Source organism: Scyliorhinus torazame, chromosome 8 (assembly GCF_047496885.1).
Source record: "Scyliorhinus torazame isolate Kashiwa2021f chromosome 8, sScyTor2.1, whole genome shotgun sequence".
NCBI lineage: Eukaryota > Metazoa > Chordata > Chondrichthyes > Carcharhiniformes > Scyliorhinidae > Scyliorhinus > Scyliorhinus torazame.
The window spans coordinates 11,339,627-11,354,919 of NC_092714.1; the positions used below are offsets into that span (position 1 = coordinate 11,339,627).

Sequence of the window (15,293 nt, forward strand, 5' to 3'; positions counted from 1 at the left end):
AGGCCAACACAATCAGGGTGGGGGGGGGGGGGGGAAGAAAAACAGTGGGTGATCCTATTGAAGGTTTGCGGGCTCCCACATGAAACCTGCTTAGGAGTTTGACACAAAATGTTTCGAGGAGCTTGTGAAATTAGTCAAGGGACATTATCACCCGAAGCCCTCGATAATAACGCAATGATACAAGTTCCATTTGACGACAAGGGTCCCAGGGGAGGCGTTAGTGACGTTCCTGGTGCGGCTAAAAGAAACGGCTGAATTATGCAAATTCGGGTCTGCACTCAACGACAGGTTGAGGGACAGGCTGGTCTGTGGTGTTAACGACAGACTTACAAACAAAATTGTTAGCAGAGGCAGGGATTACCGTAAAGAATTAATTAGAGATCGCCCAGACTGTGGAAAGTGCTGAGAGGGGGGTGGTGATGGAGTTACAGAGTGTGTAAGCAGGCGAGGTCCACAGGAAGTCACTGGCAGTCACTGTACCAAAGATGAAGGTGCAGAAAGTAACGAACAAAGATGCTCAAAGCAGAAGAGTGCAGAGATAGAGGGAATTTGGTCCACAGGCCGGCAGCTATGAAGAATGCTCTCAGTGTGGCTCAGATCATCCCCAGGACAGATTCAGGGTGGACGCCACAGGGCTGCTACGAATGAAGTTACCTCTGCTCCTGAACCACCTATCAGTGAATTGTGTCACTCTCAAAGGATTAAGATGTCCCCGGACTGCCTTAACTTTTAAGAGACTGTTTTGACAGACATTTGTGTATTTTTTCAAATAGTTCCTTTGTTAATTGAAGAATGTAATCAGGAACTTAAAGGGGGAAGGATGTGGTGGTGTGCCCCTTGAAGGAGTGAGTTCCCGGAAGGTCATGTGATGTGACAAACTGAGCACGCAAACCCTGGGGACGGAGCATGGGTTTCCCAGTTAGTTGGGAGTTTGGTGTCTTGGAATATGGTAGCTTTATCTCACTCTCTGTATATAGTTATTATCTTAATAAACCATTATTCGTTAATCAACTTGGTGGTTGCTGGTCTGCCAGGATATTATAGGGTCAATTTTGGGCAATAATGCAAAATCATACGATGGGGGTTGTGACTCAGCGGACTTGCATTACACACTCTCTGATTTTCTACTCCATGGGTTTTCACTTGGGCACAGAATAAAAAGACAGTCAGATTCACTATCACCTGGTTATGTTTGTCAATGGGGACTGACTTTACCTCCAGTATAACATCTTACAGTGCAGGAAACCATCCTACCCACTCGGCCCCTGCGCCAAAGAACATAGAACATGGAACATAGAACATTACAGCGCAGTACAGGCCCTTCGGCCCTCGATGATGCGCCGACCTGTGAAACCACTCTAAAGCCCATCTACACTATTCCCTTATCGTCCATATGTCTATCCAATGACCATTTGAATGTCCTTTGTGTTGGCGAGTCCACTACTGGTGCAGGCAGGGCATTCCACGCCCTTACTACTCTCGGAGTAAAGAACCTACCTCTGACATCTGTCTTATATCTATCTCCCCTCAATTTAAAGCTATGTCCCCTCGTGCTAGACATCACCATCCAAGGAAAAAGGCTCTCACTGTCCACCCTATCTAATCCTCTGATCATCTTGTATGCCTCAATTATGTCACCTCTTAACCTTCTTCTCTCTAACGAAAACAGCCTCAAGTCCCTCAGCCTTCCCTCATAAGATCTTCCCTGGCAACATTCTGGTAAATCTCCTCTGAGAGAGTCCAACCTCCCCCACACCGCTCCTTCCCCGATCCCCCATGCTCCTGCAAACCTTTTTCCCTTTCAAATATATATTCAATTCCCTTATGGGAAATCATGGCATCAAATAATCTCTCCTCATCTCCCCTCTGGCTTTTTTTGCCAATTACTTTAAACCAGTGTGCTCTGGTTACAGAGCGTCCTGTCCAAGGGCAAGTTTTCCCTATTTACTCAGAATCAATCATAATTTTAAACGTCCCTCTTAATCTCCTATCTAATCTTCTCTGCTCCCAAGAGAACAACTCCAACATCTCGATAAAAGCAAATTACTGCAGATGCTGGAATCTGAAACGAAAGAGAAAATGCTGGAAAATCTCAGCAGGTCGGGCAGCATCTGTAGAGAGAGAAAAGAGCTAACGTTTCGAGCCCGATGACCCTTTGTCAAAGCTAACAGACAGAGAAAGTGGGAAATAATTATACTGTGGAGTGAGAATGAAAGATGAGTCATAGCCACAGAAACCCAGGGAAACTGGGTGCTAAAGGCTACAGAAACCAAGGGGAAAGAGTGTTAATGGCAGTCCCCAGAGAGGACAAAGGGGGCGAAATTCTCCGGAAACGGCGCAATGTCCGCCGACTGGCGCCCAAATCGGCGCAAATCAGACGGGCATCGCGCCGCCCCAAAGGTGCGGAATGCTCCGCATCTTTGGGGGCCGAGCCCCAACCTTGAGGGGCTAGGTCGCCGCCGGACAAATTTCCACCCCGCCAGCTGGCGGAAAAGGCCTTTGGTGCCCCGCCAGCTGGCGCGGAAATGACATCTCCGGGCGGCGCATGCGCGGGAGCGTCAGCGGCCGCTGATGGCATTCCCGCACATGCGCAGTGGAGGGAGTCTCTTCCGCTTCCGCCATGGTGGAGACCGTGGCGGAGGCAGAAGGGAAAGAGTGCCCTCATGGCACAGGCCTGCCCGCGGATCGGTGGGCCCCGATCACGGGCCAGGCCACCGTGGGGGCACCCCCTGGGGCCAGACCGCCCCGCGCCCCTCCCAAGACCCCAGAGCCCACCTGCCTTGTCCCGCCGGTAAGGTAGGTGGTATAATGTACGCCGGCGGGACAGGCATTTTAGCGGCGGGACTTCTGCCCATCCGGGCCGGAGAATCGAGCGGGGGGGCCCGCCAACCGGCGCGCCGTGATTCCCGCCCCCGCCGAATATCCGGTGCCGGAGACTTCGGCAACCGGCGGGGGCGGGATTCACGCCAGTCCCCGGCGATTCTCGCCCAAGATGTGAAAGGTCAAACAAACATCAGAGGATGAACTGTTGATGTGGGGGGAGGGGAAGGGGGAAGCAAAGAGGAGAAAGGTGAAGGAAAGGTAGATTGGGGGGGGGGGAATTAAATATATATTAAGAAAGAAAGAAATGGTAAAAGACAGTTAAAAAGAAATGAAAATAAATGGGTCGAGGTGGGGTAGAGCTGATCATCTGAAGTTGTTGAATTCGATGTTGAGACCGGAAGGCAGTAGTGTGCCTAACCGGAAGATGAGATGTTGTTCCTCCAGTTTGCGTTGAGCTTCACTGGAACATTGCAGCAGGCCAAGGACAGACATGTGGGCATGGGAGCAGGGTCCTTTGTTAAAATGGCAAGCAACGGGAAGGTCAGGGTCCTGAATGCGCACAGACTGAAGATGCTCAGCAAAGCGATCACCCAGTCTGCGTTTGGTCTCTCCGATATAGAGGAGACCACATTGGGAGCAGCGAATGCAGTAGACCAAATTCGAAGAGGTGGAAGTGAACCTTAAACCTTAAGGAACCTTAAACCTGCAACTCCAACATCTCCACATCTTTCCTATGACTGAAGTCCTTCATTCCTGATACCATATTCCACCTTCTCAAATTCTCTTTCCACACCTCGGCTGGGATTCTCCCCTACCCAGAGGGGTGGGTGGTCCCGGCGGGATGGAGTGGCGTGAACCACTCCGGCGTCGGGCCGCCCCAAAGGTGCGGATTTCTCCGCACTTTTAGGGGCCAAGCCCTCACCGTAAGGGGCTAGGCGCGCGCCAGAGTGGTTGGTGCGCCGCCGACCGGCGTGGAAGGCCTTTGGCGCCACGCCAGCCGGGGCCGAAAGGACTGCGCCGGGCAGCGGAAGCCCCGCCCGTGTCGCCAGTCCCGCCCGGTAGCGAGGCAGCGGGGGGTCGGAGAATCCCGCCCCACATTTTGTATTAAGGTGGACTTTCACCTGTTTCCATCGCTAGTAATTCCAGGAACAGGTTATAGTTTGTCGCCAGAGGCTTATCGCTGAACGGATGCCACTCCACATCAAGCGTGGCTGACCAGGTGTCTCTCCCACTCTTACCGCCGGTCATTGGTATGTTTGGAAGGATTTGCAGATCAAACTGTTTGGCCGCGTTATGAACAAACCTTCCTTGGCCATCACGTTCTGGGGTCGGACTTGAACCAGGACCTTCTGGCTCAGAGGCAGGGACGCTACCACTACGCCACAACACATCCCTTCCTATAATGTGTCCAGAGTTGGACGCAGTACTCAAGAGGAGGCTGGGCCAGTGGCTTTTTAAGGTTTAGCAGGCCGCCTTGCTTTTGTTCTCTTTCGTTTTTTAAGGCCAAGGATCTAGTCTACATTTTTTTCAAAAACAACCTTCTGAACTCATCTCACCACCTACAGAGATTTCTGTTCCGTACACACACCGTGTACTGTTGCCCCATCTTCTTTAAAATTGCAGCATTTTGTTTATTTCGCTTCTCCGAGCCTTCCCACATGAAATGCGTCACATAAAAGGCAAACAACATTTTAACTTCTTAATGCTGTAGTTGGGTTCTTAGGCTGAACTTGTTTTTGTTTTTTTAAATAAAGCATTCAATGAACAAAGGGAACTTCTTTTCATAAACCACCCTTCCATATCTGACTCCAGTACAAGCACTGGGTTCAATCGGCCCAAACTGTGGTGAATTTCCAATAGCCACCACCTGGTGATGGGACAACACAAGAACGTACAAGTTGTTACCTGTATGGAGAGTCACACTGTAAGGAAGTTTAGTACTGGTTATGGTGCTGGTTGTGGTCTGTGGCTGAAGCATCTTGGCTGCCAGTCCCATTGCACACGGATGCTTCATCTCCAAATTCCGCTTGTATGCACTGAGCTTCAGAAGTTGGCTGATACAAAACTTTTCTCGACGAGACAGCTGTCCTTTATGGAACAATTCCAAAAGCCCTAGAAGTCAACGGCACAAGTTTACGACTTGGTGGCATACTAAAGGTTGATGGCTACGTTAGCAGGTGAAGGATACTCACCAGTTGACTGTCCAGTTGCAATTGCTCAAGGCTTCCGCGGTGGAGCATTTCAGCAGACGGAGGCTTAACTTGTCTGCCTGAAATGTTTCACCCCACCACCTCTGTGGTGGAGCTGTAATTTCAAACAGGATTAACAACTCTGCTAAAAAAGGAATTTTACACAAATGCCTTGAAAGATCAGGTTTATACCCGAGGTATTCTCATGAAAGCATGGGTCTTGGAGCTTGTTAGGTTGGGAATAGGCTTGAAAATCCAGGGTCGGAGCTAACAGTAGCATGTTTGAGAGGAGGGAAAAGTAGGGCTGAATTGGGCTAGACTCAATAGTACATCCTCAGACTTGATTGTCCAACGTTTCAATGGTCTGTTTCTGTGGTCCTCTATTGCATCACTGATCAAACACAATATGGACTCACTGCCACAGCGAAACTTTGAGTTGATCCATACCATAGGAAATCTGAGGTATTAATGGCCCAATTAATCCAGTGAGCTAACAAGGGGTGCTCACCAGCATCCTATAACCCTTCGACATCCATGCACTCCATCGAATTCTGCCTTCTTGCGCTTCCTCGATTTCCTTCACAGATGGCAGCCATGTCCTCAGCAGCCGAGGGCCCAAGGTTTGGAATAACCACCCTGAACCTCTCTGCCTCTCTCTCCTCCTTTAAGAAGCTCCTTGAAACATACCTCTTTGACCAGGCTTCTGGACACCTGTCCTAATATCTCTTTATGTGGCTCAGTGTCAAATTCTATTTGATAACATTCCGCTGAATCAACCTGAGACTTTTTCCAACATTGAGACACTTTAAAAGTATCGGTCATTGCGGATCATTTTAAATGCACACACATTTCGGATAGGACTACAATGAAAGGGAAGCAAGTCAATAACAAGTTAGGTTGATCTGCAACACACTCCCTAGGTTGATCTGCAACGCACTGCCTGAAGGGACTCAAAAGTAGCTTTCAAAAGAAAAAACTGGATAAATGCTCGAAAAGGAAAAGAATCACACAGGTATAGGGAAAGAGCAGGAGAGGGGAACTAATTAGGACAGCAATTTCAAAGAGCTAGTCGAAGCGCGGGTGGGTCAAATGTCCTCCTGAGCCCCATCCTGGGATGGAACATGTAAGTTATGAGGAGAGGTTGGAAGGACTTGGGTAGTTCTCTCTGGAACAGAGAAAGTCAGGGGTCGACGTGATCAAGGCGTACAGGATTATGGGGGGCATGGACAGGGTGGATAAGGAGCAGCTGTTCCCCTTAGTTGAAGGGTCGGTTATGAGGAGACACACATTCAAGGTGAGGGGCAGGAGGTTTAGTGGGGATTTGAGGAAAGACCTTTTTACCCAGAGGGTGCTGATGGTCTGGAATGCACTGCCTGGGAGCACTGGGTAGGTCTTAACAATCTTGGCTGTGGGCCAAGTGTTGGCAAATGGGATTAGGTAGACAGGTCAGGTATTTTTCACCTGTCGGTGCAGACTCGATGGGCCAAAAGGCCTCTTCTGCATTTCTGTGATTCTGAGCTCATAAAATTACTTCAATAATATTGAAACCTGCCTTCAAAAGCAGATTGGTGACCAATTCGCTGTATATTGTTCAGGTGTGAAGAGGCTGTGCAAGACTAGGGGCTTTTTTGTCAAGAGGTGAATTAGTCTGCACAGGCCAAAGTTGGATGTCTTGGCTCGAAACATTCACTGGAGGTTTCCAGCAGTAAACTAAGAGATTTACAGATGAAAGCCAAAGAGAGTTAGACAACAGGACAGAACACCATATAACAAATCTTAACGCTTTGGCTGCAAGGTCCACACTACCCGGAGTCCCAGTGACCCATGCAAACTCCCTAATGGCCTGGGTTTGCGCGCTCCCGTGCGATTGGCCTGAGCCAGTCATGTGATCCATGGAGCCTAGCCGCTTAAAGGGGCCGCACTGCCACAGTGGAGATGGGCTGTGATTAGAGTTGCACAATGTTGTTGAAAGTCTCCAGGTAGCACAGTGGTTAGCACTGTTGCTTCACAGCGCCAGGGTCCCAGGTTCGATTCACGGCTTAGGTCACTGCCTGTGCAGAGTCTGCACGTTCTCCCCGTGTCTGCGTGGGTTTCCTCCGGGTGCTCCGGTTTCCTCCCATTAGTCCTGAAAGATGTGGGGCGCGATTCTCCACTCCCACGCCGGTTGGGAGAATCGCCTGGGCCGCCAGAAATTCCGGGGACGCCGGTCTGACGCCCTCCCGCGATTCTCCCAAACGGCGGGAACGGCCCGGTCGGGTTTCGCGGGCCGCAGGCCGGAGAATCGCCGGAGACACCGAAAATGGCGATTCTCCGGCACCCCCGCTATTCTGAGGCCCAGATGGGCCGAGCGGCCAGGCCAAAACGGCGGGTTCCTCCCGGCGCCGTCCACACCTGGTCGCTGCAGTCGTGGGCGGTGCGTGAACGCTGGGGGGGGGCAGCCTGTGGGGGGGGCGAGGGGGGATCCTGCACCGGGCTTTACCTGGAATGTGGGGTGGCCCGCGATCGGTGCCCACCGATCGTCGGGCCGTCCTCTCTGAAGGAGGACCTCCTTCCTTCCACGGCCCCGCAAGATCCGTCCCCCATCTTCTTGCGAGGTGGACTTAGAGAGGACGGCAACCACGCATGCGCGGGTTGGTGCCGGCCAACCTGCACATGCGCGGATGACGTCCGTTATGCAGCGCCGGGCGCGTCATCTATGCGGCGCCGCTTTTACGCGGGCGACAAGGCCTGGCGCGTGTAGATGACGCGGCCCTGATCCTGGCCCATTGTCAGGGCCTGAATCGGTCGGGACCAGGGCCGTTCCGCGCCATCGTGAACCTCGACGGCGTTCACGACGGCGCGGCCACTTCGGCGTGGGAGTGGAGAATCCCGCCCGTGATGGTTAGATGAATTGGAAATTCTGAATTCTCCCTCTGTGTACCCGAACAGGCGCCGGAGTGTGGCGACTGGTGCTTTTCACAATAGCTTCATTGCAGTGTTAATAAAGTTTTTTGTGACAATAAAGATTATTAAAATTAAAAATTAAATACGAATCTCCAGGACATGATTGTGACAACAGAAGAGGGAAAACAGTCATAAAGGCATTTAAATAAAATGGCATGGTGCTTTTAGTTTGAACACCTCTGTTCAATCGTCGTATTGGAAACTGGAGAAAAGGACCATTGAATTGGGCAACGTGGAGTCTTTGCACTTTCCCAATTGGTTCGGGGAAGGCAGGGCATCACAAAGATGGGTGTGCCAGAAATGACCGTGGCGGGGGGGGGGGGGGGGGAGTGAGCAATCCGAGTAATTCGAGCAGGGTGGCCGTGTCATGAAACCTACAGGAATATGTTCAACCCGAGTTGGCAACCCTTGTGGTGATCCATGGCATGGAAATTGGTGGTGTTGTGGTAACACAGCCCAGGCGAATGCCCTGGAGACAGCGGTTCAAATCGTACCACAGCAACTGGTGGAATTTACACTCAATTAACAAATCTTGAATATAAATCCAATCTCAAGAATGGTGATCACGGAACTACAATTAATTGTTGTAAAAATCCCATTGCAGTCTTGAGGGAGCGCTGCACAGTCGGAATGCCATCTTAATGATGAGGTCTCATTCTGTCCATTCAAATTATTATAAAAGAAAATCCAATCAGTATTTGAAGAAGTGTATGGGAGCTCTCCTCTCATGGCCTGTACCAGTATATTCCTCAAACATTAAACATATTCTCTGATTCTTTCCAGCTGCTTTTCTGCGGGATCTTGCTGTGCACACATTGGCTACTTCCTTTCCCACATTACAGCAGTGACTACACATCCATAATATTTAATTGGCTGCAAAGCAATTTTAGACACCTGGTGGTCATGAAAAGCGCGATTTGAATGCAACTTCAACAAAAGATTTAGCTCGTTGCTGCCATTTTCTGACACTACATCCTGAAATGTTGATGATTTCCATTTCAAAACTTTGCTCAAAGCATTATTAGTAACGAAACAAGTTATATTCAAACAATTACATTATCTTTACTTTACCTGCAAGAAATCTAGCCAACCTTCATTTATAATCATGTACCAGGACAGCTCATGCAGGAACAAATGCTTTTGCCAAAGGTCCGTTGGTTAGATGATGAATGGAAGTAGATGCGTGCCAACCCTGTATTGTGTTGATGACGAACACAGATGTTAAAGATCCCATGGTATGATACATATAAAAAAACTAGCGCCCCGACCAACCAATTCTCAACACCACTAAACACAAGTTATCAGGCCTTTCATGCATGTGCTGTTTGTAGGATCTCACTGTGCACATCTTAACATTTTTACCATGTCTGTGTTGTGATATGCAATGGAACTCTTTTCCTGTTCAAAGTTGTTAAACAACTGGCATAATTTCTTTCATGGCCCACTTCCGGTCTCTTTGCACCACTCTCTGCCCAAACCCCTTCCTACTGACACGCACACACACCCACACTCGACCAGTGCAGACTCTACCTGCAGTACATTTTGCTGCTGTAGCCCAGTGTTTTTCAAACTTAGGGCGAAATTCTCCGGTATCAGCGCGATGTCCGCCTACTGGCGCCCAAAACGGCGCAAACCAGTCGGGCATCGCGCCGCCCCAAAGGTGCGGAATGCTCCGCAGCTTGGGGGGCCGAGCCCCAACCTTAAGGGGCTAGGCCCGCGCCAGACTAATTTCCGCCCCGCCAGCTGGCGGGGCATCAAAGACATTGCCGGGCAGCGCATGTGTGGGAGCGTTGGCGGCCGCTGACGGCATTCCCGCGCATGCGCAGTGGAGGGAGTCTCTTCCGCCTCCGCCATGGTGGAGACTGTGGCGAAGGGAAAGAGTGCCCCCATGGCACAGGCCCGCCCGCGGATTGGTGGGCCCCGATCGCGGGCCAGGCCACCGTGGGGGCACCCCCCGGGGCCAGGTCGCCCCGCGCCCCCCCCAGGACCCCGGAGCCCACCCGCGCCGCCTTGTCCCGCCGGTAAGGTAGGTGGTTTATTCTACGCCGGCGGGACAGGCATTTTAGCAGTGGGACTTCGGCCCATCCGGGCCGGAGAATCGCGGGGGGGGGGCCTGCCAACCGGCGTGGCGCGATTCCCGCCCCCGCTGAATATCCGGTGCCGGAGAATTCGGCAACTGGCGGGGGCGGGATTCACGCCAGCCCCCGGCGATTCTCCGACCTGGCGGGGGGGTCGGAGAATCTCGCCCTTTGTTTCCGGGAACCCATTTTTACCAACCAGCCAACCTTCGGGACCCAACCCGGCCGACCTTCGTGGCCCATGTCGGCCGACCTACGCGACCCACCATTTTCTCTTACCTTGTTTGTTGCTGACAAAAATGGAGGAAATGGTTTTGTCCCTTTTGCCCCCTGAACTTGAAAGAAAAAGGCTGCGACCATATTTTAAAAAATGCGGCCGCACTGCGCAGGCGTGCCCGATCATTGATGCGCATGCACCTAGTCTTGCGCACGCGCACCGATGATCGGGCACGCATGCGCAGTGCGGCCGCATTTATTTTTATATGGTCGCAGCCTTTTTGAAGGCTGCTCGCAGCCGGCATTATTAAAAGCTGGCTGCCGCGGCTGTTTCACGCAGATTTGCACGATCGGGAGCGCCGCGATGGACGGTTCCGCGACCCTCCCGTCACCCGCCCTGAGTTTCACAATGCCTGCCATAGCCCATGAAACTTGGACTTGTAATCAGCCAGAATACATTCGACCCTCTCATTCCTTCAGTTAGTTCTGGCAAATGACCCGAAGGAACCATTGCTTTCGAAAATAATTGGCCTCACCCTGACTGCTATCTGGCCAGGATGGTCAGCCCTACTCCCAGCCAGTCTCTCTAACCCGATCTCACCAGGGCTCATGCCCGAAATGGGCGTTTGACCTCCTTAATAGCCAATCAGGGGCCTAATGCGTGATTGAGGTCCTAGCTTGCAGATTCAACATCAACTAGGCAGCAAAGTCTCCTGTATTGACTGCAGCAAGGGGCTCTGAAAGGGGGGGTTACTGTACAATACTCACCTCTCTGTAAAGACAGAATGAGTAGCAGTGCTCTACAACACTGTCGCCCTCTCTCCTTGATTTGGGGATTTGACCAGACTTCCCAAGGGGGCCCCCAACAGTGAGCCAGCTGCCCTGGGAGACCAGGTGGGACTGGTGGTTGGCTGGCTTTATAGCAACGAGGCCCAAGGACCACTTTCCAGCGACCACCAGGCCAACTCCTCCAAGCTGGGGGAGACACAGCCGTGTGACGCCAGTGTCTTGTTTTATTCGCTGTGGCCTCAGCCCCACAAATATTTTGTTACCAAAGGAATGATCAGCTCAGTTCTCACAGCACCTGCTGAATGATTGTACCTTGTCTTGTAAACTGATCCTTCACTGCGGACCTACCTGAAGATGGAATGAGACAGAATCATCCAATTTTCCCTGAATCACAAGGCTACAGTATGAAGTTGTCATGTTACTGAACGAATGATCTTAATAATAGTCCAAATCCCAACCAGTGAATTAAATTCAGGATTGAAAAAACATCAATCAGCTGACATCAGTAAAAATGACAAGCAGAGCCACGAGGGCTGAAGGGCCTCTTTCGATGCTATAAAACCCGATGACTCTGTGTCCAGGAAGCCGCTGGGTTGTTGTGGGACGTTATTTGGTTCATGTTAGTGAAGGAAATCTGACCGTTCTTACCCAGCATGAACCTGTACGTTTGTGCGTTCCCTATGCAACTTTTGATTGCCTCTTCACTGCTTTTTGAGCTTTAACATCAAAGCCACTCAGTTGCAACAAACCACAGCGAAGAAAGCCCCTGACCATGGCCTGCCCGCACCCCACAAGGACAGCAGCCACTCAGGGAAACAGGCCGCCAAGAGAGAGCAGAGATCAGCAATAAATGATGTCCCTGCCAGAGGCGGCCACACCCTGAGGTTAGACAGTAAAACAACACCTGAGTCTTACCCTAAGCGGCTGAGCTGGGGTGGTGGTGGTAAAAGTGTCCAAAGGAGTTAATTCAGCAAAATACAAATCTCTTATTTCTGCACAGCCAGACACAATTGTCATAAATCCTAACAACGGGTGGGTAGGGATCAAGTGATATTCTCAACTTCTTAAAATCTCAAGGCTGACCTTAAGCTGCATCTAACTGGCCCAATTTGGGTTTAATGGAGGTGGAAAGAAGGGCTGGCATCCAGACAGCTCCCAGGCAGCCTATTGGCTCATTAAACATGTTAATGAGCTGGCAGCTTTTCATTTTGTCATGTTTAGTCGTAGCCAGGCGCATTCCCCAGGCTGAAGAAAGGGGAGGATAACTTTGCGGAGAAGGAACATTTGGCCCCCCAGTCCTTTAACTGCAGGGAAGCCCGATCCCTACCATTCTCCCCCCCCCCCCCCCCCCCCCCTCCCACAACACCCCCCAATCTTTGCAGAAGCAAGCTCCTAATCTGTGCCTGGGGGCCCGCCTGGGAGGGCAGCACAGTAGCACAAGTGATTAGCACTGTGGCTTCAGCGCCAGGACCCCAGGTTCGATTCCCCGCTGGGTCACTGTCTGTGCGGAGTCTGCACGTTTTCCCCGTGTCTGTGTGGGTTTCCTCCGGTTTCTTCCCACAGCCCAAAAGGCGTGCAGGTTAGGTGGATTGGCCATGATAAATTGCCCTTAGTGACCAAAATAGGTTAGACGGGGTTATTGGGTTACGGGGATAGGGTGGAAGTGAGGGCTTAAGTGGATCGGTGCAGACTCAATGGGCCGAATGGCCTCCTTCTGCACTGTATGTTCGATGTTCTATGGCTTCCAGATTGGAACACCGTGAAGTCAAAACGTCGTGACTTGGAAGGCCCTGAACTCTGGGAATGCCTCCAACAATAGACTCTGCCCTCTCCCAATCACTGGGGCTGCCACTGGGTATCAGCAGAAACTGAGAGTAGGAAAAGACAAAAAAAAACATTACCTGGGACCGCAGTCAGAGTGAAAGGGAGTGCGGTGCTGACTGTGGCGCTGGTGGTAGCAATGATTGTGGTTTGAAAATGGGTCATCTTCGTTGCCAGGTCCACCGCACATGGAAGATCCATGCGATACCTCCTGGAGTAGGAGTGATATCAAGAAAGGGCACGGACACAAGTCTTTTCTCTGTAGGAGAGGCGTCTGTTACCAGACAGGTTCAAAAATCCTAGGAGTCAACAGTACATGTTACTAAGACAAGGCATGTACTTGAGTGGTTTACATCCTGACTGGATGCAGACCATCCTGCAGGCATTACTCAATTGGAATATCGGAGGAAATTCAACAATTTGACACTGATTACACCGCACGAAGCTGAGGGTATTGAACCGAGTTTGTCTGACAGCGGGACACAGGTGGTGAATGTCAATGGCAAGAGGCCCACTTGCTGGGGCAGGTGGAAATAAGGGTCAGGTCTGTCCCCATTTTGCATCCCCAAAAGACCTCTCTTTCTGCCCCAGCTCCAGGAGGACACCCCCGCCAGCTCAGCATTGTTGACAAGTGAGTGTATTGGTCAAGCCCAGGAGCCAATGGGCAGGTGAGCGAATGGGCCAGCCCACCAGCAGCCAAGGGGAAGGTCCATATTTGGTCGCTCACAAAGTGGATGGCAGGCATCTGTATATTCTCGCGCAGCCTGGCCCCACGGAGAAGCGACGGACTAAACCAAATCAAAGGTCGGAGAACAATGGAGATGCGGGTAGGAGGAAAGGAGAAATTTAGATTTTCTTCACTTGACTTTTCATCCCCCGCCAGTGTTTGGGTTTCACAGGTGCCAGCAGCTCTCGCATCCAACAGGTTAGTGTCAAAAGGCTGGTCAGTCAGTCACCTGGTACTGAGAATCACAACTGAGACAGTCCTGATATCGCCCAGCTGAAACTCCGATGAATTGCCTTCAGATTCAACCATTCCAGTCCTCTCCTGGCTCACCTTCCACCTTCTCCACCATGAACTCGGATTCTGCTGCCAGCATCCTAACTGGCACCAAGCCCCCTTCACCCATCACTGCCTGTGCTGTTAGTCCCCAGACCAGCAACAACTCAAATTTTAAAAGTCTCACCCTTGCCGTCAAATCTCTCCTGGCCCCGGGATATCTCCCTCATGTCTTTCAGCTCAATAGTGCTCCGAAACCTCTTCCAGCTCAATTCAATGCACATCCCGGATTTGAATCACTCCCACTATCGTTGGCTATGCCTTTTAGCTGCTGAGGCCCATAGCTCTGAGATTCCATCCTAAAAACCCGCCGCCACACTCTCCTCCTTTAAGATCATCACTTAAAACCTACCTCATTAACCTGACTTTTGGTCATCTGTCCAAATATCTCCTTATGTCGCTTGGTGACGTAAAACTTTGTTCAGTAACCCCCCCCCACCCCACCCACCCCCACTCCCCACCCCGGCCGGATAAAATACTTTGGGAGTTAAAGGTACTTTCGGATGTCTGCAAATAACTGATGTAAATATCAGCGAGTGGATAATGATGAAGACCCAGACCGACATTCACCTAATCATTTCCTCCCCAAAGCCACGGCCTCCAAGGCAATTACAAAAACCCCAATTTCGACCTTTGTTGAAGTCAGTTCATTTAGCAGATATGGAACACGGTGCAGCCAAATACCCCTTCCCGCTCACTCTGGTGTGGAGGTAAATCCCTAGTGTCACATCTGCAGTTGTCCAGGTGGCGTCCTTTACAATTGGACAGCAGCATCTCTGGCATCAATCCTAGAAAAACCAAGCTTTCCTTCAATCAGTAATCATTGTTAGCATCAGCCACAGGTGCAATGGTGACTTTTGCACATTCGATCCATGTTCCACATAATAAAAAAACATTCAATTGGCCCACTGCCCAAAGATTGTTAATATGTCACAAGTGCCAGCTCAGTCAAAAAGGACAATGCGATGCTGAAGCAGCAGTAGGGGAAACAGTGCGTGAGCAGTGGAGACAATCATCGGCACATATTCTCAAAGCCCCTTTAACACCAGAGTGGGTTGGCGTGTGGGGGAGAGGGAAGTCTTCTGCAAGAGCATTAATTGATTTCCTAATTATTCAATCCGGTTCACTAATATCCTTTAAGGAAGGAAATCTGCCATCTATAACCTGGTCTGTCCTACGTGTGACTCCAGACCCACAGCAATGTTATTGACACTTAATAGCCCAGCAACTCACTCAGTTCAAGGGCAATTAGGAATGGGCAACAAATTCAGACCTTGCCAGTGAAGAATTTTACTATGGAAGAATTTTTAAAAGTTAGGTTCCAAGAAATACCCTGGAGACCTGGGGTTGCCATGGAGAGGAGCAGCTGAGAAG

At 50.8% G+C, this 15,293-nt stretch overlaps 1 protein-coding gene across 8 annotated transcripts in view; it reads right to left on the reverse strand.

Annotated features, from left to right (window-relative positions):
• The window catches only part of robo2 (roundabout, axon guidance receptor, homolog 2 (Drosophila)), a 1,628,477-nt gene that overhangs the window by 1,005,266 nt on the left and 607,918 nt on the right, over window positions 1-15,293 (reverse strand). Inside the window, exon 1 of one of the 8 annotated variants that reach the window (XM_072513077.1) lies at window positions 4,729-4,931. The exons of the other annotated variants lie outside the window; for them this stretch is intronic. Coding sequence (XP_072369178.1) covers window positions 4,729-4,837 — 109 coding nt within the window. The 5' untranslated portion in view covers window positions 4,838-4,931. Of the gene's footprint in view, window positions 1-4,728; window positions 4,932-15,293 lie in introns of those variants that run through there. 8 annotated transcript variants of the gene reach the window in all.